The 22,686-nt window shown below is 43.1% G+C and overlaps 1 protein-coding gene across 6 annotated transcripts in view; it reads left to right on the top strand.

The window, feature by feature from the left end:
• The window catches only part of LOC139264683 (leucine-rich repeat transmembrane neuronal protein 1-like), a 386,994-nt gene extending 365,487 nt beyond the window's left edge, over positions 1 to 21,507 (top strand). For all 6 annotated transcript variants that reach the window (XM_070881588.1, XM_070881586.1, XM_070881583.1 and 3 more), the window contains 2 exons: positions 17,645 to 17,769; positions 19,858 to 21,507. In XM_070881588.1, coding sequence (XP_070737689.1) covers positions 17,645 to 17,769; positions 19,858 to 20,390 — 658 coding nt within the window. In that variant the 3' untranslated portion in view covers positions 20,391 to 21,507. The remainder of the gene's footprint in view (positions 1 to 17,644; positions 17,770 to 19,857) is intronic.
• The last annotated feature ends 1,179 nt before the right edge of the window (positions 21,508 to 22,686 follow it).

Raw genomic sequence — 22,686 nt, 5'->3', positions numbered from 1 at the left:
GGGAACAATGTTGGAATCAATTATTAAAGATGAAATAGCAGCGCATTTGGAAAGCAGTTACAGGATCGGTCCAAGTCAACATGGATTTATGAAAGGGAAATCATGCTTGACAAATCTTCCAGACTTTTTTGAGGATGTAATTGGTAGAGTGGACAAGGGAGAACCAGTGGATGTAGTGTATTTGGACTTTCAAAAGGCTTTTGACAAGGTCCCAAACAAGAGATTATCACGCAAAATTAAAGCACACGGTATTGAGGGTAATGTACTGACGTGGATTGAGAACTGGTTGGCAGACAGGAAGCAGAGAGTAGGGATAAACGGCTCCTTCTCAGAATGGCAGGCAGTGACTAATGGGGTGCCACAGAACTCAGTGCTGGGACCCCAGCTATTTACAATATACATCAATGATTTAGATCAAGGAATTGAGTGTAATATCTCCAAGCTTGCAGACGACACTAAGCTGGGTGGTGGTGTGAGCTGTGAGGAGGATGCTAAGAGGCTACAGGGTGACTTGGACAGGTTAGGTGAATGGGCAAATGCATGGCGCATGCAGTATAATGTGGATAAATCTGAGGTTTGGTGGCAAAAACAGGAAGACAGACTATTATCTGAATGGCGGCAGATTAGGAAAAGGGGAGGTGCAACGAGACCTGGGTGTCATGGTACATCAGTCATTGAAAGTTGGCATGCAGGTACAGCAGGCGGTGAAGAAGGCAAATGGCATGTTGGCCTTCATAGCTAGGGGATTTGAGTATACAAGCAGGGAGGTCTTACGGCAGTTGTACAGGGCCTTGGTGAGGCCGCGTCTGGAATATTGTGTTCAGTTTTGGTCTCCTAATCTGAGGAAGGACATTCTTGCTATTGAGGGAGTGCAGCGAAGGTTCACCAGACTGATTCCCAGGATGGCAGGACTGACATATGAGGAGAGACTGGATCGACTGGGCCTGTATTCACTGGAGTTTAGAAGAATGAGAGGGGATCTCATCGAAACGTATAAACTTCTGATGGGACTGGACAGGTTAGGTGCAGGAAAAATGTTCCCGATGTTGGGGAAGTCCAGAGCCAGGGGTCACAGACTACGGATAAGGGGTAAGCCATTTAGGACCGAGATGAGGAGAAACTTCTTCACTCAGCGAGTTGTTAACCTCTGGAATTCTCTGCCGCAGAGAGTTATTAGCCTCGTTAGATATATTCAAGAGGGAGTTAGATATGGCCCTTATAGCTAAAGGGATCAAGGGGTATGGAGAGAAAGCAGGAAAGGGGTACTGAGGTGAATGATTAGCTTATTGAATGGTGGTGCAGGCTCGTAAGGCCGAATGGCCGACTCCTGCACCTATTTTGTATGTTTCTATGTTTAACTACACCACTTCAGGAGAAAAAAATAAACACAATTACTGTATTTGCAATCAAGCAAGATGAGGAGAAAAATAAATACATTTATGGAGTAATTTTGCACTGGTGGTGAGGATGTCAGAAAATCGTGCATGGCTGCCTGTGATTTCCGTATATATGCGAGTGTTGTGGACTTGGGAAGTTACCATATTTGAAGGATGCAATGTCACCTTAAATTTTGCAGCGATGCAGGCACGAGCTGCATTTTCACTGCCTGATGGCATCGTTGTGCAGTTGGGTAAGACAGAGGTCCATGTATGACAATCAGACTGCTCACTGACCACTCGCTACCACTGTGATTTTTAATGAGTAAAAATAGCTCACAAGTTGGTTAGTGATTTTAACCATTAAAATGTGAATGATGGTTGAACGGGCCATTAAAATTTACTTTTAAAATCTACCTTACTTGACAGAGCTTTGCATCAGCAGATTTTATGCTAGTCAAGGCTTACAATTTCTGCCGTGAGATCAGTTCTTCCAATGATTTGTGCCAGTAAATTAGCTGAAAGCACTGCTTCTGGGCAGCCACATCAGTGGTGACGGTACAGTAAACTCAGATAAAGTAAGGGTATTTATCTCTGAGCCTTTACCAGGATTGTTGAAAGCCCATTCGACGACATAGAGCATCACAGTCAAGCCAATACTCTCTTCTCCCAATGTCTACATCGTGCAGTTCCAGCAACGGTAACCCAGCCTAGATAACTAACTCAGTACAGCCTGGGATCTTTCTACTCTCTGTGGCTCAGCTCCTCACTAGACAAACTCACTGAGCCATTGGGGGGACCTGTATCATGACTGAAAATCCCACTCTTCGCATTGGTCCCATATCTTCATCTCTAATAAACATTAAAAGACTAACAACATTTTATTTTATATTACTACTTCTTCTTGCAGGTCCAAAAATCTAACAACAAATAGAATATATATTTATGCCTGAATATATCTAAGAAGACAATGGCCCTGAAAGTGCAGCAGAGCAAGACTCCCAGCCAGAAACAACGAATACCATAGGCTCTGTCCCAAATCATGAGGAATTGGTCATTTCACTAGTTGGATTGAGTGGTCTGCGCCAGTGCAGGTGTAACAGATGCTGCATCGATGGCGGAGCCAGAGGCTGTTAAGATATTGAAAAAAGATTGCAAGAAGTTTTCTTGCATTCTTCGAAGAAAAAAGTCCAAACACTTTAAGGTAATCAATCCCATCTGGGATCGGTACTTTTGGGATCTTTGGTAAGCCAGTTAGCTGGCATAGGTCCTACTGGACCTATGGAAATGTGATTGGCAGAATTCTTAACGTAGCCTGGGAGGTTCCATAGACATGTCCTAAGTGTTGTCAGTGGACTTGGGGAGGGTGGGTGAAAGACTAATGCAGCCTCCTCCAACTGGAATTTGGGTTGCTCGATGCAGAGGGCAGATCTAGGTTCCACCCTAAATTGTGTCCTATCACCTTATTGGAATTTTGGGGACAATAAAACTGTTGTGTATGGAGAAAGAGTCAGCATGAACACTGTGAGCTCAAAGTAAAGTATGACCGTAGTCTTTTATTGCAGGTCTCCAAAGTGCCTCTCCAACCTGTGAAACCTTCTTAAATACCTGTGCTCCCAAGGGATTATGGGATCCCTTGGGACTCCAGGGAATGAGCCCTCTGGTGGCTGTACAGAGTAAATACAAGTCCACACATATAACAACATTCTCCCCCAAAGTCAATAATGTAACTATTTACAATGTGAGTCAATCTGGGGCCCTTCTTGCCCTGGTTGATCGTCTTGGTGTGAAAGCTGGTGTTGTTGAATCATTTGTTGGGCCCTCGCTGAGCTGCTGTGCAGCTGGTCTTGCTGGGCTGCCTGGTGTGTTGGGCCCTGCAGGGCTGCTGTGGATGATGGGTTCTGCTTCGTGGTCAACCGTGGTGTCGGATGCCACTGGTGTGTGTGTTGGGGGATCAAAAAAGGTAGGGTCCAAGGTGGGTTGCTCAGGATAGTCCGTGAATCTGAGTTTGATTTGGTCCAAATGTTTCCGGTGAATGAGTCCATTTGAAAGTTTGACCCGAAACACCCTGCTCCCCTCTTTGGCCACGACAGTGCTGGGGAGTCACTTGGGACCTTGTCAGTAATTTAATACAAATACAGGATCATTGACTTCAATCTCGCGTGACACATTTGCGCTATCATGGTATGCACTTTGTTGAAGCCGTCTGCTCTCTACCTGTTCATGTAGATCAGGGTGAACTAACGAGAGCCTTGTCTTAAGTGCGCTTTTCATGAGCAGTTCAGCAGGTGGGATCCCAATGAGTGAATCTTGTGCAGTAGCTAAGCAGGACTCGGGATATGCGAGTCTGCAGTGAGCCTTCATTTCCCCTCTTCAAGCCTTGCTTGATGGTTTGCACTGCTCTCTTTGCCTGACCATTGGACGCTCGTTTAAACGGGGCATTTGTGACATGTTTGATCCCGTTACGGGTCATGAATTCTTTGAACTCAGCACTGGTAAAACATGGCCCATTGTCGCTCACCAGGACATCGGGTAAGCAGTGAGTGGCAAACATGGCTCGCAGACTTTCAATGGTGGCAGCAGACGTGCTAGCTGACATTATCTCACATTCAATCCACTTGAAGTACACGTCTACAACCACAAGGAACATTTTACCCAAGAACGGGCCTGCATAGTCGATGTGTACCCGAGACTACAGTTTGGAGGGCGAAGACCATAAACTTAGCGGTGCTTCCCTGGGTACATTGCTTAACATGTATTACATCTGTGTCCGCATCGATACCGGGCCACCACACGTGGGATCTGGCTGTCGCTTTCATCATTACGATGCTTGGGTGGGTACTGTGGAAGTAATTGATGAAGGTGTCTCTGCTCTTCTTGGGGACCACTACTCGATTGCCCCACAGAAGGTAGTCTGTCTGTATAGACATTTCATCTTTGCGCTGCTGGAACGGCTTTATCTCTTCCTGCATTTCCACTGGGACACTGGACCAGCTCCCATGAAGGACACAGCATTTGACTAGAGATAATAAGGGGTCCTAGCTTGTCCAGGTTTCGACCTTCCGGGCAGTGACGGGTTATTGCTCACTCTCAAATGCTTCCACAACCATGGCTAGATCTGCGGGCTGCGCCATTTCCACCCCTGTGGTGGGCAATGGCAGCCTACTGAGAGCATCGGCGCAGTTTTCTGTGCCTGGCCTGTGGCGGATGGCATAGTTGTATGCGGACAATGTGAGCGCCCATCTCTTGATGAGGGCCGATGCGTTAGTATTTATCCCTTTACTCTCGGAAAACAGGGATGTAAGTGGCTCATGGTCAGTTTCCAATTCGAATTTTAGCCAAAACAGGTATTGATGCATTTTCTTTACCCCATAGACACAAGCTAGCTCTTCTTTTACAATCATGCTGTAGGCTCTCTCGGCTTTAGACAGACTCCTGGATACATAAGCAACAGGTTGCAGTTTCCCGAAATCATTAGCTTGTTGCAATACACCCCCGAACGCCATACGACGACGCATCACATGCTCATACCAAGCGCTTACATGGATCATATAACACAAGCAATTTGTTTGAGCATAACAATTTTCTTGCTTTTACAAAGGCATTCTCTTGGCTTTTGTCTCAAACCTATTCACCCTCTTTTCGTAGTGAGATATGTAGTGGTTCTAGCAGGGTGCTGAGACCCGGTAAGAAGTTACCAAAGTAGCTCTAGAGTCCCAGAAACGACCACAGCTCCATCACGTTCTGTGGCCTTGGTGCGTTCTCGATTGCCTCCGTCTTCGCGTTGGTGGGCCTGATGCCCTCCGCTGCAATCCTCCTTCCCAGGAACTCCACTTCAGGCGCCCTTTGAGAGTTTTAACCTGAGCCCCACGCGGTTGAGTCGACTAAGATCCTCCTCCAGGTTCTGCAGGTGCTCGACTGTGTTCCGACCTGTGACCAAGATGTCGTCCTGGAAGACCACGGTGTGCAGGACCGACTTCAGTAAACTTTCCATGTTTCTCTGGAATATCGCCGCCGCTGATCGGATTCCAAACGGGCATCTGTTATAGACAAAAAGACGTTTGTGCATGTTGATGCAGGTGAGGGCCTTCGATGATTCCTCCAGTTCCTGCGTCATGTAGGCTGAAGTCAGATCTAGCTTCGTGAATGTCTTTCCTCCCGCCAGCGTTGCAAAGAGGTTGGCCGCTTTTGGTAGTGGGTATTGGTCCATGCAGGGAGAAACGATTGATAGTTACTTTGTAATCGCCACAGATTCTGACAGTGCCGTCTCCCTTGAGGACTGGGACAATAGGACTGGCCCACTTGCTGAACTCGATGCATGCAATGTTGCCCTCTCGTTGCAGCAGGTCTAGCTCGATTTCTACCCTTTCTCTCATCATGTACGGTACTCCTCTCGCCTTGTGATGGATCGGTCGCGCCCCCGGAATTAGGTGGATCTGCACTTTTGCTCCTTGGAATTTCCTGATGCCTGGTTCGAACAGCAAAGGAAATTTGTTTAAGACCTGGGCACACGAAGTGTCGTCAGTGGGCGATAGCGCTCGGACGCCGTCCCAGTTCCAGCGTATCTTTCCCAGCCAGCTCCTGCCGAGCAGCGTGGGACCATCGTCCGGTACCACCGAGAGTGGTAGCTTGTGCACCGCTCCCTGGTAGGTGACCTTTACGGTAGCACTGCTGATTACAGGAATTAGTTCTTTAGTGTACGTTCTTAGTCTCGTGCGAACTGGAGTTAAGAATGGCCTTGAGGCCTTGTTGCACCACAACCTTTCGAAAGTCTTTTTACCTGTGTCCAGCTCCAGTGACACCGGGAGTCCATTTAGTTCAACATTCAGCATTATTGGCGGATAATTCGTGGTGAATATGTGCACCCCACATACCTCTGCCTCCTCTATCTGAGGCTCTGGTTTGTAGTGATCCTCCGTGGATCTGTCCTCCTCTGCAACATGGTGGTTTGCAGGTTTAACAGGCTTAGCAGCTCGCCTGCACACTCGTTGGAGGTCCCATTGCAAACGTCTCCTTTGAATCGGCATGAATGGAAATGATGATCACCCCCGCAGTGCCAACAAGTGTTAATGGCCTTGCATTCATCACCCTTGATGGTGGACTCTGAGACATCTGCGGACGTGTAGCTGCAGGTATGTGTGACCTGCCCTGTACTTTATGATGCGAAAACAACATCACTTTGTTCACAGTACTTGTAGCAGCACTTGTGTGCTGAGAGATTTGCTTAGTATTGTCACTGGTGGCAATGAACGCCTGGGCTATCGCTATGGCCTTACTCAAGGTTGGGGTCTCTACAGTCAAAAGCTTGTGAAGCATGGTTTCGTGGCCAATATCAAGTCTGAAAAAGTCTCTGAGCATGTGTTCCAAATGTCCTTCAAATTCGCAATGTCCTGCAACCGTCTTAGCTCGGTGACATAACTCGCTACTTTCTGGCCTTCAGATCTTTTGTAGGTGTTAAACCGGTACCTCGCCATCAGAACGCTTTCCTTCGGGTTCAAATGCTCTCGGACCAGTGTGCACAAATCGTCATATGATTTCTCCGTGGGTTTCGCTGGAGTGAGAAGATTTTTCATGAGGCCATACGTTGGTGCCCCACAGATGGCGAGGAGGATCGCCCTTCGTTTGGCAGCGCTCTCTTCCTCATCTAGCTCGTTGGTCACGAGTATTGGTCGAGTCACTCCACAAAAGTTTCCCAATCACCTCCCTCCGAAAATTTCTCCAGTATGCTCACTGTTCCTTGCATCTTTGGGTTCGCTATCTGTATCTCGTCGCCAGTTATTGTGTATGGAAAAAGAGTCAGACTGAACACTGTGAGCTCAAAGTAAAGTGTGACCGTAGTCTTTTATTACAGGTATCCAGAGTGCCCCTCCAACCTGTGAAGCCTTCTTAAATACCTGTGCCTCCAAGGGATTATGGGATCCCGTGGGACTCCGGGCAATGAGCTCTCTGGTGGCTGTACCATGTAAATACAAGTCCACATATATAACAAAAACCATACATGATTGACCAACTTTTTTCAGTGTTGGTTCTTTTTCAACAGAATTTTTGTATCTTATAGCAAAGAAGCACTTACTCACAAGCCAAAATTAAGTGTGGATTGTTTCAAACTTTAAAAGGGTTGAGCGTATCTACAATCAGTACAGTGAAGAAACTTACACATTTCCAGGAGTGAATATTCCCTGTTTTTGGTGATTGTGAAGATTTAAGTGAATGAGCAGCATGTACATAACTAAATCCTAGTACACAACATAAGACTGGTAAACGTTCATGTGATATCTTCAGGAAAGCACACAACACACAACCTCTAAGATGGCTGCAGGTTCTGGAATCTGTTCTTGCTGGTCAAGTGACCTCTTTATTAAACAGCACTAGCTGCTGTAACACAGGCATCCACGGTGTGGAGCTACAGACATTACACTTCTCCCTCCTTAATGAAGAAGTTATTATAACAAACAATCATCATACATAACTTGCATGGTTATACATAACAAAGGATATGAACCTATTTTGCCATATTTACAAATCAAGCTTAACCACTTGTTTTCTGTTTTGAAGAGGGTACCTTCGCTCTTGAACAGAAGCTTCCAAACATGGTGTCGAATCTAAACTCATTCGAGGCTGATCCTGATTTTCATTTGAACTCTCTCGAACGTCAAACTGTTTGTTTTCCTGACTCTGACTCAGGCTTAAATTCTGACTTTCTCTTGGATTTGTTTCCAGTACATTGGATGCAGGATATGCTATTGGTGTATCAAATCTATCTGATAAGTCAGAAATAATTGAATCACTCCCACTCTCAACTGCTTCCATGTCTGTGGGTAAAATATGATCAATGTGAACAAACCTAACCTGTCCATTATCAAACATCTTGACCAAATATGTGCGAGGACCACATATCTTCACCACTCTTCCTGGTAACCACTTTACCCATTTATGGTGATGGTTCTTCACTCTCACCTTCTGATTCAATTTCACACTTCTCTCCTTTACTCCACCTCTATCATGATTCGCTTTCTGTCTTAATTGTGTCTCTTCTGCAGACTGCCAAGTTTGGTTTTAACAACGAGAATCTGGATTGCGGCTGTCGTTTGAGAAACAACTCTGCTGATATTCTACCAGTAGTTGTATGAGGTGTATTACAATATGTTATTAAAAAATTAGCCAATTTGTGGTCCAATGACAACTGTTGTTTCTTTGGATTTGGATCCAGCATTTGTTTGATGAGGGCACGTTTTACAATTTGTACAGTGTGCTCTGCTGCATCTTTCGAAGCAGGGTGGTATGGTGGAACCTTGGTATGTTTCACACCATTTTTGCTCGTGAACTGTGCAAATTCTTCTGACCGAAATTGTGGTCCATTATCCAAAACAATTTCTTCTGGGAGGCCAAATGAAGAAAATAATCTTCGCAAAATGTCTAATGTTTTACTTGTTGTTATTTTCCACATTGGAAACACCTTAACCCACTTCGAATGGCTATCAATTCACAATGAACAATTGTTGTTCTTCTAGTTCAGCAAAATCAATATGTAGCCTTTCCCACATCCTGGGAGGCCATTTCCATGGCTGTAATGGTACTGATGGTGGTTGCTTGCTTACCGATTGACAAGTCGTACACTGACTTCCGATGTACTCTATATCTTTATCAAGACCTGGCACCATAAATAACCGTGCAAAACTTTTGGTCAAGCACATACCCAGGTGCTGGTCATGGAGGTCGCCTAATAATTTGGACCTGAATTTATTTGGGAAACCACTCTTGCACTCCACATGATACAATATTTATCGACTGATAATTCATTCCTACAAATGAAGAATGGATGAATATCTTTGTCTGTTACCTGGTTTGGCCAGCCATTTACAATATAATCATACACCTTTGACATCACTGGGTCACGTTTGGTTGCTCTACCAATCTCTTCAGCTGTGACTGGCAGTTCATCAATGTATGAAAAATAGAACATCTCTTCTCTATCGAGTGTAACTTGTGATGGGGAAGGCAATCTAGACATAGCATCAGCAATACTGTGATCAGCTGATCGTCTGTATTCAATATCATATGTATATGCTGACAAAATCAAAGCCCATCTCTGCATTCGGGCTGCAGCTAATGTTGGAACTGGGGACTTTGGATGGAGGATTGCTGTCAGGGGCTTATGGTCAGTAATGAGAGTAAACTTACGACCATACAAGTATTTGTTGAACTTCTTGACCCCAAAAATTAATGCCAAAGCTTCCCTTTCAATTTGCGCATAATTACGCTCACTGGCACTGAGAGTGTGTGAAGCAAAAGCAATTGGTCTCTCCTCCCCACTATGTAATACATGAGCGATTACTGCCCCAACTCCATTTGGAGAGGCATCACATGCTAGCTTGATCTCCTAAGATACGTCATAGTGAACTAACATTGTGCTCTCTACCAAGTGGCTTTTACACTCCTTGAATGCTGCATCACATTCTTTTGACCACTTCCAATGGACCTGTTTTTTCAATAGTTCATTCAGTGGATGTAATACTGTAGCCAAATTTGGTAGGAACTTCCCATAATAGTTCAAAAAGCCCAAGAATGAACGAAGTTCAGTGACATTCCTGGGAGTGGGTGCATTTCTGATTGCATCCAGTTTTCCCTTGGTTGGATCTAAACCATCTTCGTCTACTCTGTACCCTAAGTTCTCCACTGAGTTTTGAAATAACTCACACTTGCGAGCAGACTCTCGTACTCTGTGCTTCTTTAGCCATTTGAGGACTTCATTCAATATGTTATTATGAAATAGCCTATTTGGTGCTGAAATTAGTATGTCATCTAAATAACATACTATCCATTCAATATCTTGCAAAATCTGACTCATTACCCCTTGGAATATGGCAGGGATGGAAGACATTCCAAACGGTAGCCTATTAAATTGATATAGGCCTAGATGGGTATTTATAGTCAAGCATGACTTGGACTCCTCATCTAGTTCAAGCTGTAAGTAGACATTCATAAGATCCAACTTTGAGAAAATCTGACCCCCTGTCAGTGTTATGAACAAATCTTCTATATTTAGCAATGTATTGGGGACATTACCCTCTAGAACCTGGTTTACGGTTACTTTATAATCATCACATCATCTTACTTACCATCAGACTTCGGTACAACAACAATGGGTGTAGCCCAATTACATCGATCTATCTTAGAAATAATGTTCTCAGTCTCTAGTCTTGTGAGTTCTTGCTCAACTTTCTCCTTGAGTGCATATGGTATGGAACGTGGCTTGCAGTAAACCGATCTAGCGTTCTTCTGTACCCTGACACTTGCCTTGAAGCCTTGGATCGGACTGCCCGTTTCACAGAACATCTTCGGATAATTCTTGATGACATCATCCTTTGACGCAAATCTCGTTTCAACACAAAAAATCTCACTCCAATCCAGCTTCAGTGATCCCAACCAATTTCTTCCGAGTAAGGTAGGCTTGTCTCCTGCCACTACTATTAGAGGCAAGCTCTGAACTTGATCCTTGTACTTCACCGCTACGGTGATACGACCTACCACCGGAATGTTCTCTCCCGAGTAGCCTCGCAGCTCTATCTTTGCTTTCTCCAATGGGAAAACCTGTAATTTGTCGAGGTACTACACTCACGGATGCACCAGTGTCGATTTCCATGGGTATCTGGAATCCTGTAACATCTATGTGGATTTCGAATCGCTGTCCGTTAACCTCGTGCTCCTGATGACGTTTAACTCTAACATCTCCTCGTCCTGTTGTTGTTCTTCCATGCTATGTAGTCTGTGGGGGTTTCTACTCCTAGCTTTGAAAGCTGGTTTACCCTTCAGTCAGCATGCCTTCACAAAATGCCCAGTTTTTCTGCAGATGAAACACTCTGCCTTCACATATGGACAACTTTGAGCAATGTGTTGTCCCAGACACCGATAGCAGGACGTCCATGCTCTGTTCCCATTTCCAGTTTCTGAGACTTTGGGGTCCCACTTCCTTTTACTTTGAACCTGCAGGCGATTCACCTCAGTTGTCTGATGACTGAAATTAGTGTGAAATTCTTGGGCATATTGGTCGGCCATGCTCATCGACCAAGCTGTCTGACAAGCTAAATCAAAAGTCAAGTTCGGCGAGATCAATAACTTTCTTCTGATCGCATCATTTTTCATCCCACAAACAAAACGGTCTCGCAATGCTTGGTTCTGAAATAGTAAGGAAGGACATTAGCTTGGATGATGTGGAATTAGTATGGGTGGAGCTACGAAATACCGAAGGGCAGAAAACGCTAGTGGGAGTTGTGTACAAACCACCAAACAGTAGTAGTGAGTTTGGGGACAGCATCAAACAAGAAATTAGGGATGCGTGCAATAAAAGTACAGCAGTTATCATGGGCGACTTTAATCTACATATTGATTGGGTGAACCAAACTGGTAGCAATGCGGTGGAGGAGGATTTCCTGGAGTGTATTAGGGATGGTTTTCGCGACCAATATGTCGAGGAACCAACTAGAGGGCTGGCCATCCGAGACTGGGTGATGTGTAATGAGAAAGGACTAATTAACAATCTTGTTGTGTGGGGCCCCTTGGGGAAGAGTGACCGTAATATGGTAGAATTCTTTATTAAGATGGAGAGTGACACAGTTAATTCAGAGACTAGGGTCCTGAACTTAAAGAAAGGTAACTTCGATGGTCTGAGACGTGAATTGGCTAGAATAGACTGGCGAGTGATACTTAAAGGGTTGATGGTGGATAGGCAATGGCAAACGTTTAAAGATCACATGGATGAACCTCAACAATTGTACATCCCTGCCTCGAGTAAAAATAAAACGGGGAAGGTGGCTCAACTGTGGCTAACAAGGGAAATTAAGGATTGTGTTAAATCCAAGGCAGAGGCATATAAATTGGCCAGAAAAAGCAGCAAACCTGAGGACTGGGAGAATTTTGTAATACAGCAGAGGAGGACAAAGGGTTTAATTAGGAGGGAGAAAATAGAGTATGAGAGGAAGCTAGCTGGGACACAAAAACTGACTGCAAAAGCTTCTATGGATATGTGAAGAGAAAAAGGTTAGTGAAAACAAACGTAGGTCCCTTGCAGTCAGATTCAGGTGAATTTATAATGGGGAACAAAGAAATGGCGGACCAATTAAACAAATACTTTGGTTCTCTCTTCACGAAGGAAGGCACAAGTAACCTTCCGGAAATACTAGGGGACCGAGGGTCTAGTGAGAAGGAGGAACTGAAGAAAATCCTTATTCGACGGGAAATTGTGTTTGGGAAATTGATGGGATTGAAAGCCGATAAATCTCCGAGGCCTGATAGTCTGCATCCCAGAGTACTTAAGGAAGTAGCCCTAGAAATAGTGGATGCATTGGTGATCATTTTCCAACAGTCTATCGACTCTGGATCGGTTCCTATGGACTGGGACAGGGGGGTAGCTAATCCCCGATGTTGGGAAAGTCCAGAACCAGAGGACATAGTCTTAGGATAAGGGGTAGGCCATTTAAGACTGAGATGAGGAGAAACTTCTTCACTCAGAGAGTTGTTAACCTGTGGAATTCCCTGCCACAGAGAGTTGTTGATGCCAGTTCACTGGATATATTCAAGAGGGAGTTAGATATGGCGCTTATGGTTAAGGGGATCAAGGGGTATAGAGAGAAAGCAGGAAAGGGGTACTGAAGGAATGATCAGCCATGATCTTATTGAATGGCGGTGCAGGCTCGAAGTGCTGAATGACCTACTCCTGCACCTATTTTCTATGTTTCTAATGTAACACTACTTTTTAAGAAAGGAGGGAGAGTGAAAACAGGTAACTATAGAGCGGTTAGCCTGACATCGGTAGTGGGGAAAATGTTGGAATCAATTATTAAAGATGAAATAACAGCACATTAAGAAAGCAATGACGGGATTGGTCCAAGTCAGCATGGATTTATGAAAGGGAAATCCTGCTTGACAAATATTCTAGAATTTTTTGAGGATGTAACTGGTAGAGTGGACAAGGGAAAACCAGTGGATGTGGTGTATTTGGACTTTCAAAAAGCTTTTGACAAGGTCCCACACAAGAGATTGGTGTGCAAAATTAAAGCACATGGTATTGGGGGTAATGTACTGACATGGATAGAGAACTGGTTGGCAGACAGGAAGCAGAGAGTTGGGATAAACGGGTCATTTTCAGAATGGCAGGCAGTAACTAGTGGGGTGCCGCAGGGCTCAGTGCAGGGACCCCAGCTATTTACAATATACATTAATGATTTGGATGAGGGAATTGAGTGTAGTATCTCCAAGTTGGCAGATGACACTAAACTGGGTGGCGGCGTGAGCTGTGAGGAGGACGCTAAGAGGCTGCAGGGTGACTTGGACAGGTTAGGTGAGTGGGCAAACACATGGCAGATGCAGTATAATGTGGATAAATGTGAGGTTATCCACTTTGGTGGCAAAAACACGAAGGCAGAATATTATCTGAATGGCGGCAGATTAGGAAAAGGGGAGGTGCAACAAGACCTGGGTGTCATGGTACATCAGTCATTGAAAGTTGGCATGTAGGTACAGCAGGCGGTGAAGAAGGCAAATGGTATGTTGGCCTTCATAGCTAGGGGATTTGAGAATAGGAGCAGGGAGGTCTTATTGCAGTTGTACAGGGCCTTAGTGAAGCCTCACCTGGAATATTTTGTTCAGTTTTGGTCTCCTAATCTGAGGAAGGACATTCTTGCTATTGAGGGAGTGCAGCGAAGGTTCACCAGACTGATTCCCAGGATGGCAGGACTGACATATGAGGAGAGACTGAATCGACTGGGCCTGTATTCACTGGAGTTTAGAAGGATGAGAGGGGATCTCATAGAAATATATAAAATTCTGACGGGACTGGACAGGTTAGATGTAGGAAGAATGTTTCCGATGTTGGGGAAGTCCAGAGCCAGGGAACATCGTCTAAGGATAAGGGGTAAGCCATTTAGGACTGAGATGAGGAGATACTTCCTCACTCAGAGAGTTGTTAACCTGTGGAATTCCCTACCGCAGATAGTTGTTGATGCCAGTTCAATGGATATATTCAAGCAGGAGTTAGAGATGGCCCTTATGGCTCAAGGGATATGGAGAGAAAGCAGGAAAGGGGTACTGAGGTGAATGATCAGCCATGATCTTATTGAATGGTGGTGCAGGCTCGAAGGGCCGAATAGCCTACTCCTGCACCTATTTTCTATGTTTCTATGAATGTCTCCGAAATTACAGTGAATAGATAGCTTTTTTAATGCTACAATGTACTCACTGATATTTTCTTTGGCCTTCTGATTTCGTATTCCGAAACGATAACTTTCAGCAATTTCTAACGGCTGTAATGTTTCAGCATTGTATCCTTTGGCTTGTCAGGCACAAGCAAATTTATCAGCGTTTCATACAACTTGGGGCCGGCCTCAGTTAAGAATATAGCTCTTTTTCGTTCCAACACCGCCTGGGTATTGTCTTCATTGCCGGAGGGTTGCGATGATATTATTTACAGTGAAAAACATTTCTAGCCAATTCACATATGCTCTGAAACTTTCACGGTTGCGTTGAAATGCCCCCAAATGCCCTATTACTCCCATAGGGGCAACCATTTTGACTCTGGCAGTTTAACCAAGTGTGCTCGTAATTACCTCAGATTTGTAGCTGTTTCCAAAAACAGAGAAGCTCTCAACGTCTCTCTGTTGGCTGGCTGAATCTTTCACCAACAAAAATTTCAACTTTGTATTATCCAATTACATCCCATTCCCACTGCCAATCAGCGTTATGTGTGCTGTTGTGTACATGTAAATAACAGACAAACTGAGCCAGGAGAAACCGTGTGCTGTTTCAACAACCCAAAATGGTGTCCCCAAACCAGCATGAACCAGCATGAATACAGAAACTGTGAATCGCTTCTGCAGGGTCCTAATGCCCGTCTAGTGAACAGTAACAAATAAATAGAGTTATAGGCGGTTCCTCGAACGAGGTTGACTTGCTTCCACGAGAGTTCACAGATGTTTCAATGAAGGACCCGATGTTCCAGGCCAGTTGTTAGATATATTCAAAAGGGAGTCAGATGTGGCCCTAACGGCTAAAGAGATCGAGGGTATGGAGAGAAAGCAGGAATGGGATATTGAAGTTGCATGATCAGCCATGATCATCTTGAATGGTGATGCAGGATCGAAGGGCCGAATGGCCTACTCCTGAACCTATTTTCTGTGTTTCTATGTTTCTATGTTCCAGTCCTGAACTCCAGTTGAGGGGGTGGAAGATGCCTGTGTGTGAATTTTTTTAACGTGTGGTGACCGTTGCACATCAGCCACCACAGGGGCTTGACAGAGCTCGGCCTTTATCCAGTGGCAAGGATTAATCAGGACGACTGGAGACCTGCTCTGCTGCACAGACCTAGTGAGCAGGTCCGTGCTGCCCTTGGGCCCTCGGCTCTTCTGGGCCCCGTACCCTCATTCACCGCACCTCCGCCAAGATGTTCCAGGGCCCGGCGCTCCAGCTCTATTTATAGCGTCGACCTGCGGTGGTGTTCTCACACAGGTCGGGGCGGCCCATGATGTTCCAAATAGAGTATAAACACAACAAGTGCCTAGCTTGGAAACATAGATTGGAGGCACGACTCTAGGATAAATGTGTCACAGGACAATGGAGATCCTTCAGAAACATAATGAGGGCAATTTTCAACTACCTGTCTCTCGTCTGAAAAGTTAGCAGTGGGTAGTTGTAAATGTTGGGAGAGAGGGCACCTAAGCTGCCCCATTGACACTCCCCGGATACAATTTTCAGACAGCCTGTTCAATCTGCTTGTTTTGGGCATAAGGCAGTTTACATATACAAATTAGAGTCCTACACTGCAGATGTACAAGCAGCTGCCGATCTACAGAAATTTCCCTCAACCATTAATCTCCAGTTTATAAATCAAATCAGCAAATTCTGGAAATACTCAGAAGGTCAGGAAGCATCTACGGAGAAAGAATCAGAGTTGACGTCTCAGGTCGATGACTTTCATCTGGGTGGTGACCTGCTGAGTATTTCCAGCATTTTCTGTTTTTATTTCAATTTTTCAGCATCCGCATCATTTTGCTTTTGTCTGTAATTCATCTTTTGTTGTGCCCGTTCAGCCTACTTCTCATGGGGATACCTGATTACTTAAGAGACAGGAGAGATTAAACACATCCCCATCTGAACAACACAACTTGTGCTCCAGACCCCAGATGACGCATGAACAATCTGATGGGAGATCAGTTAGTGGTGTTTAAAAAAAGAATATATTCTGTAGTTATTCTATCTGACAGACTTATTGGGGGAATTTTAACATAAAAAAATGGGTGGGTTGGGGGCATGTGGGTAATTAAGTCTGAATCCCGACCTGAACCCGCTGCCAACCCGCCTACTTCTGGTTTTAATCGAGGCCGGATGGGGGCAGGCAGCCAATTCGCTGCCAGAAGGTGGGTTGTCTATTTAAATATTATAATGAGGCTGAAAGCCTCTGCTTTAACCTCTAGTTTGTATTTAACTTGAGCTAGTCGGGTTTTACACGCCTTGTGAAACCTGCAGGCTGAAGCAAAGCGAGGATTGCTGGATCCAGAAGGTAACTGCATTTACATTTACCTCCTGGATCTTGGGTCCCTACTTAACCCAACTCCTGTGAACATAGACCACTCCCCACCCTCCGATCCCCCCACCCCCCAAAAAAATTAGGGGCAACATTGGTTGTTGTACGAGGAGAAATTGAGTAGAATGGGCCTATATTCTCTGGAGTTTAGAAGAATGAGACGTAATCTCATTGAAATGTATAACATTCTTAGAGTGCTTGGCAGGATAGATGCTGAGAGGTTATTTCCTCTGGCTGAAGATTCGAGAACTAAGGATCGTAGTCTCAGGATAAGTGGTCAGCCATTTAGGACTGAAATAAGGAGACATTTCTTCACTCAGCGGGTTGTGAATCTTGGGAATTCTCAACGCCAGATGCTCAGATGTGAACGCTCAGTCGTTAAGAATATTCAAGAATGAGATCATTAGATTTTTGGACATGAAGGGAAACGAGGGATATGGGGATAGGACGGGTAAGTGGAGTTGAGGTAGAAGATCAGCTATGATCTTACTGAATGGTGGAGCAGGCTTGAGATACCGCATGGCCTACTCCTGCTCCTAATTCATATATTTCTTATGTACTTATCTTTTCCAGAAAAAAATAATAGAAAACAGTTTTGTTGTTCAGGAAATCACAAGATAGATTTAGCTACTGTTTCAAGATTTGTTTGCTTTAACCATGATCACTATTTTCTTATTTATTATTCATTCTGCAGTTATATATCCCATACTCTGAAATGCTGCTTATGCAAGTTTCCACATCTGGACAAGCTTATTCTGGCAAGAAATGTGGAGATTAACTGCAAGAATATTTTTTGCACTGTAACACTGATGCAATGTTGTAAGTTGTTTATGATTGCTGTTAATTAGTTATTATTTTAAATGTAAGAATACCTATGTCATGCAATATTGGGTATTTTAAACACTAATTTATCTATGGCCTGGAACATGAATTATTATTGTAAACACGAATGTACGTTTTGCATATATTAGTTATTACTAGTCAATCTCCTGTGGTGTTGCACACAGATGAGATGGTTTGGAAGGTGGGATATAGTTCAACCAGGGCACAGAGATATATTTTAAAGTGCTCATTTTAAAGTTATACGATTTTGTATAATACTTGAAATATATATTATTTATAGTTAAACAGCAAAACTATGGCCATTTGAGAAGCTGAGAAGTAGAGTTTCTGCAGTACAAGCTGAGGAGCTTGCAGATGCAAAACTAGAGCGCCATCACTAGTAGGAGGGTGGAATTACACTGAGACAAATTTACATAGGCAGTTCCCATTATAAATGTGTACCTCGGAATCTTGAAGGCACGGAAAGTTTAGACCTCCCCTGCTCTGGGCTCTCCCTATCCCCTGATTACAAAGCACAGCTGAAAGGCCCTCTCCGCAGCTTACCTCAGTGCTATGGACTGTTCCTTCGGTCCATGCCAGCAGCCTCCTGCCGTCCTATTCCGCTGCCATAGGCCGGTCAGCTGCCTCTTCCCATTAGTTTGGGCAGGTAACTGAATACGTGAATGCAAATTAGGCCCGCCAGTTAAAATCACCCAGGCCTCACACTGCCACGATCAGGATGATTGGCCGCCCGCTTTGGCTCCTGTCTGCCTGATTCCTTCCCTGAGTTACAATCAGGGCTGTAATATTAGTGGGAATCCAACTTTACTAAATTGTTCAGATAGTGAGATCATCACAGGGCCATATACAGGCATAGTACTATTCGAAAGTAATTTTAACTTGAGGTGCATAACGGGCAAGCGTGGAGTGTGCCAGTCGCCCTCCCGTTGATACTGCTATGAGACTCGAGCCATTTTGAGGCCAGGCCCTCATTTACATTCAGTCGTTACACGGCGGGCACTCCGAGGCAGCTCACCAGTTGGGGAGGGCATGAAATCGGCCAGCTCCCATGCTGAGCTGGCAGTTAGTCGAAGCTTTAGGAAGGGTAAGATGATCCTGTTAGAATCCTCACCAAGGCTGGCAGTTGGCTGGAGATTTTTGTGAGCCCAGGATTTGCACGCCGGCTCTTCCTGCCCACACAAAAATAAAAGATATAAAGAAACTTGGGCTGTTTACTAAACGGGCAGAGGGAGACTGCTGGTAAGGTCATTTAATGTCGGTACATATGGCAGAACATGAGCGGCACACACTCTCCCAATTAGTACTTCAAAATTGCAATGGGGTCGTGTGTACATCATACTACCCTGATTTACATATTACAAGAGGCCTTACGCTTGAAATAGGTGGGTGCTCTGGCTGCCCCTCTCAGGACTCTACTCAAGATGGCGACAGCCGGAGCGTCAATGTAAATTGGTGGTAAGTGACCTGATGCTATTTTAAGGCTGTAACTATCCCGTTTACACCAGACGGAGGCACTTAAATCAATATAATACAACTGTATTGTGCCTCTTGCATGCAATATTAGTGATTATTTTAAACACTAGTTAACCTATTGCATGCAATGTAAGTTATTATGTTATTTTGAACACTAATGTACTTATTTGAGTTCATTATTATTTCAAATATTAATGTATCTATTGCATTTAATATTAGTAGTTATTTTAAACACTAATACCTATTGTGTGCACTATTAATTATTTTAAACAATAATGTAGTTACTTCATGCATTAGTTATTTTAAATACTAATGTAGTATTGAATGTAAAATATTAATTATTTTAAACAAAACTTGTCCAATGCATGCAATATTAGTTATTCTAAATACTAATACTGTTGCTTGCAATATTAGGTACATTTGTTTTAAAATAGATGCAATATTAGCTTTCATTTTAAACATTAATATATCTATTGCATGCAATCATTATTTCGTTCTGCTTTTAAAATGTTGTTTGCAGAATTATCTTTACTTTGGTGAATTTTGACTTACTTTATAGATATTAATGAATATTACCAATACTTATTACAGATACAAAGGAAGTAAAAAAACAGAATATATTAAAAGATAAAGAAAGAATTATTGAAGAAATGAAGGCAGTCAAAGCTGGCACGGTTTCTGCATTACCAGGAGAGAAACATGCTAATGAGACCAAAAGTAAGCCAATTATCTTGGAACGTTCTCGAAAGCCTGCAACACGTGTTTTGAATTCCACTCGAGCACAACCAGAATTAGGTCTCGAAATTCTTAATAAGGATTTACAATTAGGTGACAAACAAGCGGAAATAAAAGGAGAGATGTTGAACAAAAATTTGAAGTTAAAGAACAAAATAAAGTCTGAGCAATCAGCCAGGGACGCAGAAAGAGAGAGACTGAAGCTATACAATATAGCTAAATTATCTTCAAATTCAGAACGACCAGAGCTGCCTGATTTAGGAAGTGAACAAAACACTTTGGGCAGACTGCATAGATTGAAAGAAGCTTTAAAGTCACTCTATCACTATGCTTCTCACCGAATCGCAAGCAGAGGTAATAATCAATTTACAGTTAAACTTGAGTCCTAAAACAATGAAGCATTACAGTTTGAACAGGACAGAACAGGAAAATCAAACATTAAATTGTGATATAGTAATTAGCACAATACAAAATAGTTCATTTTTTGTGATTAAGAAATAATCCAAAAATAAATTGGGCCAACATTTAAGTAAAGGTAAATTAACTTTCATTAGGCTTTATGGTTGCCAGACCATATAAAACAAATTTATCCGCACTGCAACATTATTAAAGATTTTTCTCTATGACAAAAATATTGCTGTTTTATATTTAAAATGAATTGTAGCATTTTTTTTAACCAAATGTATCAAAACATTTAGAAACTTAGTCAGCTTCCATTTTAGGCAATAAAGGAAAATGCTTGAAAATATGTCACCGTTGTTGCAGAAAATGTATTAATTTTTCCCATTTCCATCAAGAAAATAAAGTTCAATTAGCAAAACCAAAGCTATGCTCAAAATGTCAAAACTAAGAAACAAGGTAGAAACACAAAAACTTCCCAATGCAACAAATAAGGGAGAGATGGAAACTGCAGAATCAAACATGGAGGAAGTATGAAATTACGGAAGATGAGGAAAATAAATAAAAAGACCTTTAGAATGCTATTTACATTGTTTATGATGCAGAGGAGAGTTACATGTATGCAAATAGATCAAGTGTGTATTTCAATACATTTTGTGCAGTTGAAAGTATACACAATAGAATATGCCTTTTTATTTTGCAAAAAGGGTTTAAGCATCTGAAATAATAAAAGATCAAGAATACAGTTCAAATAGATTTATCACAAACCCCATATATTTATATTCAAAATATATTTAAAATCTAAAGTTATAGATTTCCTAAAAGAAACTTTAGTTACCAACTAATTATCAAATTATATAGTATCTGTTTGGAACATTTAAATATTGCATTTGTATTAAATGACAGTTTCCATGTTTGTAAAATTACAGAAGGACTAATCAATAACCCCTCGAATCACACAGTTTTAAAGATTTAATGTTGTCCTCATGCAAATAAACATCAGATTCAGCGTTTTTCATGAAGCTAAACATCATACGAAATCCATGAAAAATATTGTTCACGATATATGCTTGATTGTACATGTATCGACTCTTTATTCATATTTGTAAGCGGTGTTTGTGCTTTTAAACAATTTAATAAAGCTTAACAAACAGCAGCAAGTACATTGTGTTTTCAGTGATTAAGCAGCTGTTGATAAAAACAGCTATTTTTTTTATAACAAAGTTTGAAGAACTAAACTTCACCAAAATGCTGTGTTAAATAATAAATTATCCTTCCATGTTAAAGTCGTCAGCTCAGTTGAACAAATTCATAACTCTAGAACTGCTTGGATAAACAAATGTGTAATTGTAGTTTACAGCATCATAACAGACAATTGGAACAGCCTCTCAGGATGAAAGAACATAAGAACTCGGAGCAGGAGTAGGCCTTTTGGCCCCTCGAGCCTGCTCCGCCATTCAATAAAATCATGGTTGATCTGAACTCCACTTCCCTGCTCGGTCCCCATAACACTTAACGAAACCTTTGACTAACGGTGAAGGAAAATCACAAAGATAATTCTATGAGGAAACCATCTAGTTCATTCTTCTTTATTAGCTATGTAGCCCCCTATAACTGCCTTTTGAATAATTCCAGAGTTGTTGCCTCCAACACCTGAAAGATTGTTCCAGGTGTTGATCCTTTGTTGGTCCCAATTTCTATTCCCATTTTCGGTTGGGAATGGGGTGGTAATATGTTCAGAATTGCAATGGAAAACTTACTGCCCCATTCCCACAGTATTTCTGTTGGGATGGGGCCTCCGCATGGGTGGCCAAGGCTCCTGCCAGAAACAAGTGGGAGTCCCATTATACAATGCCAATCCAAAAATGGGGTAGGTAGTTTTGCTCCTCGTGCTCCCACAAAAACTGACCCTCTCAATGCCAGACCCAACGTGGCCTTCTGCTAAGATCGCCTCAACCCCGCCCACCCACCCTTAAACAGAACTGGACTGCTTGGCTCCATGCAAGAGCCATTGGATTTCCCAAGTGCCTGATCCGCGGGTAGCTGCTCTGAATGTGTGGGTAGCTTGCTACAAATATGGTAATGAGGCCTGACCAACAAAATGGTTCGTCCTGCCCGAGAGCACTATATAATTTTAGCTTGACTGCAACAGATATATAGTGGCAATAGAGGTCAGCATTCTGTTTGCTTTGTTAAATTCTGGCTGGAACAGGTCACCATTGAGTCTCTTATGACTTTCAGATGTCTTTCAGCCCTTTCCTGAGCATATTTTCTTTCAGCGTGGAA

This window comes from Pristiophorus japonicus, chromosome 5, assembly GCF_044704955.1.
Source record: "Pristiophorus japonicus isolate sPriJap1 chromosome 5, sPriJap1.hap1, whole genome shotgun sequence".
In the NCBI taxonomy this organism is placed as follows: Eukaryota; Metazoa; Chordata; class Chondrichthyes; family Pristiophoridae; genus Pristiophorus; species Pristiophorus japonicus.
Note: the sequence above shows the minus strand (reverse complement) of the source record. Positions and strands in the feature narration are given on the sequence as shown.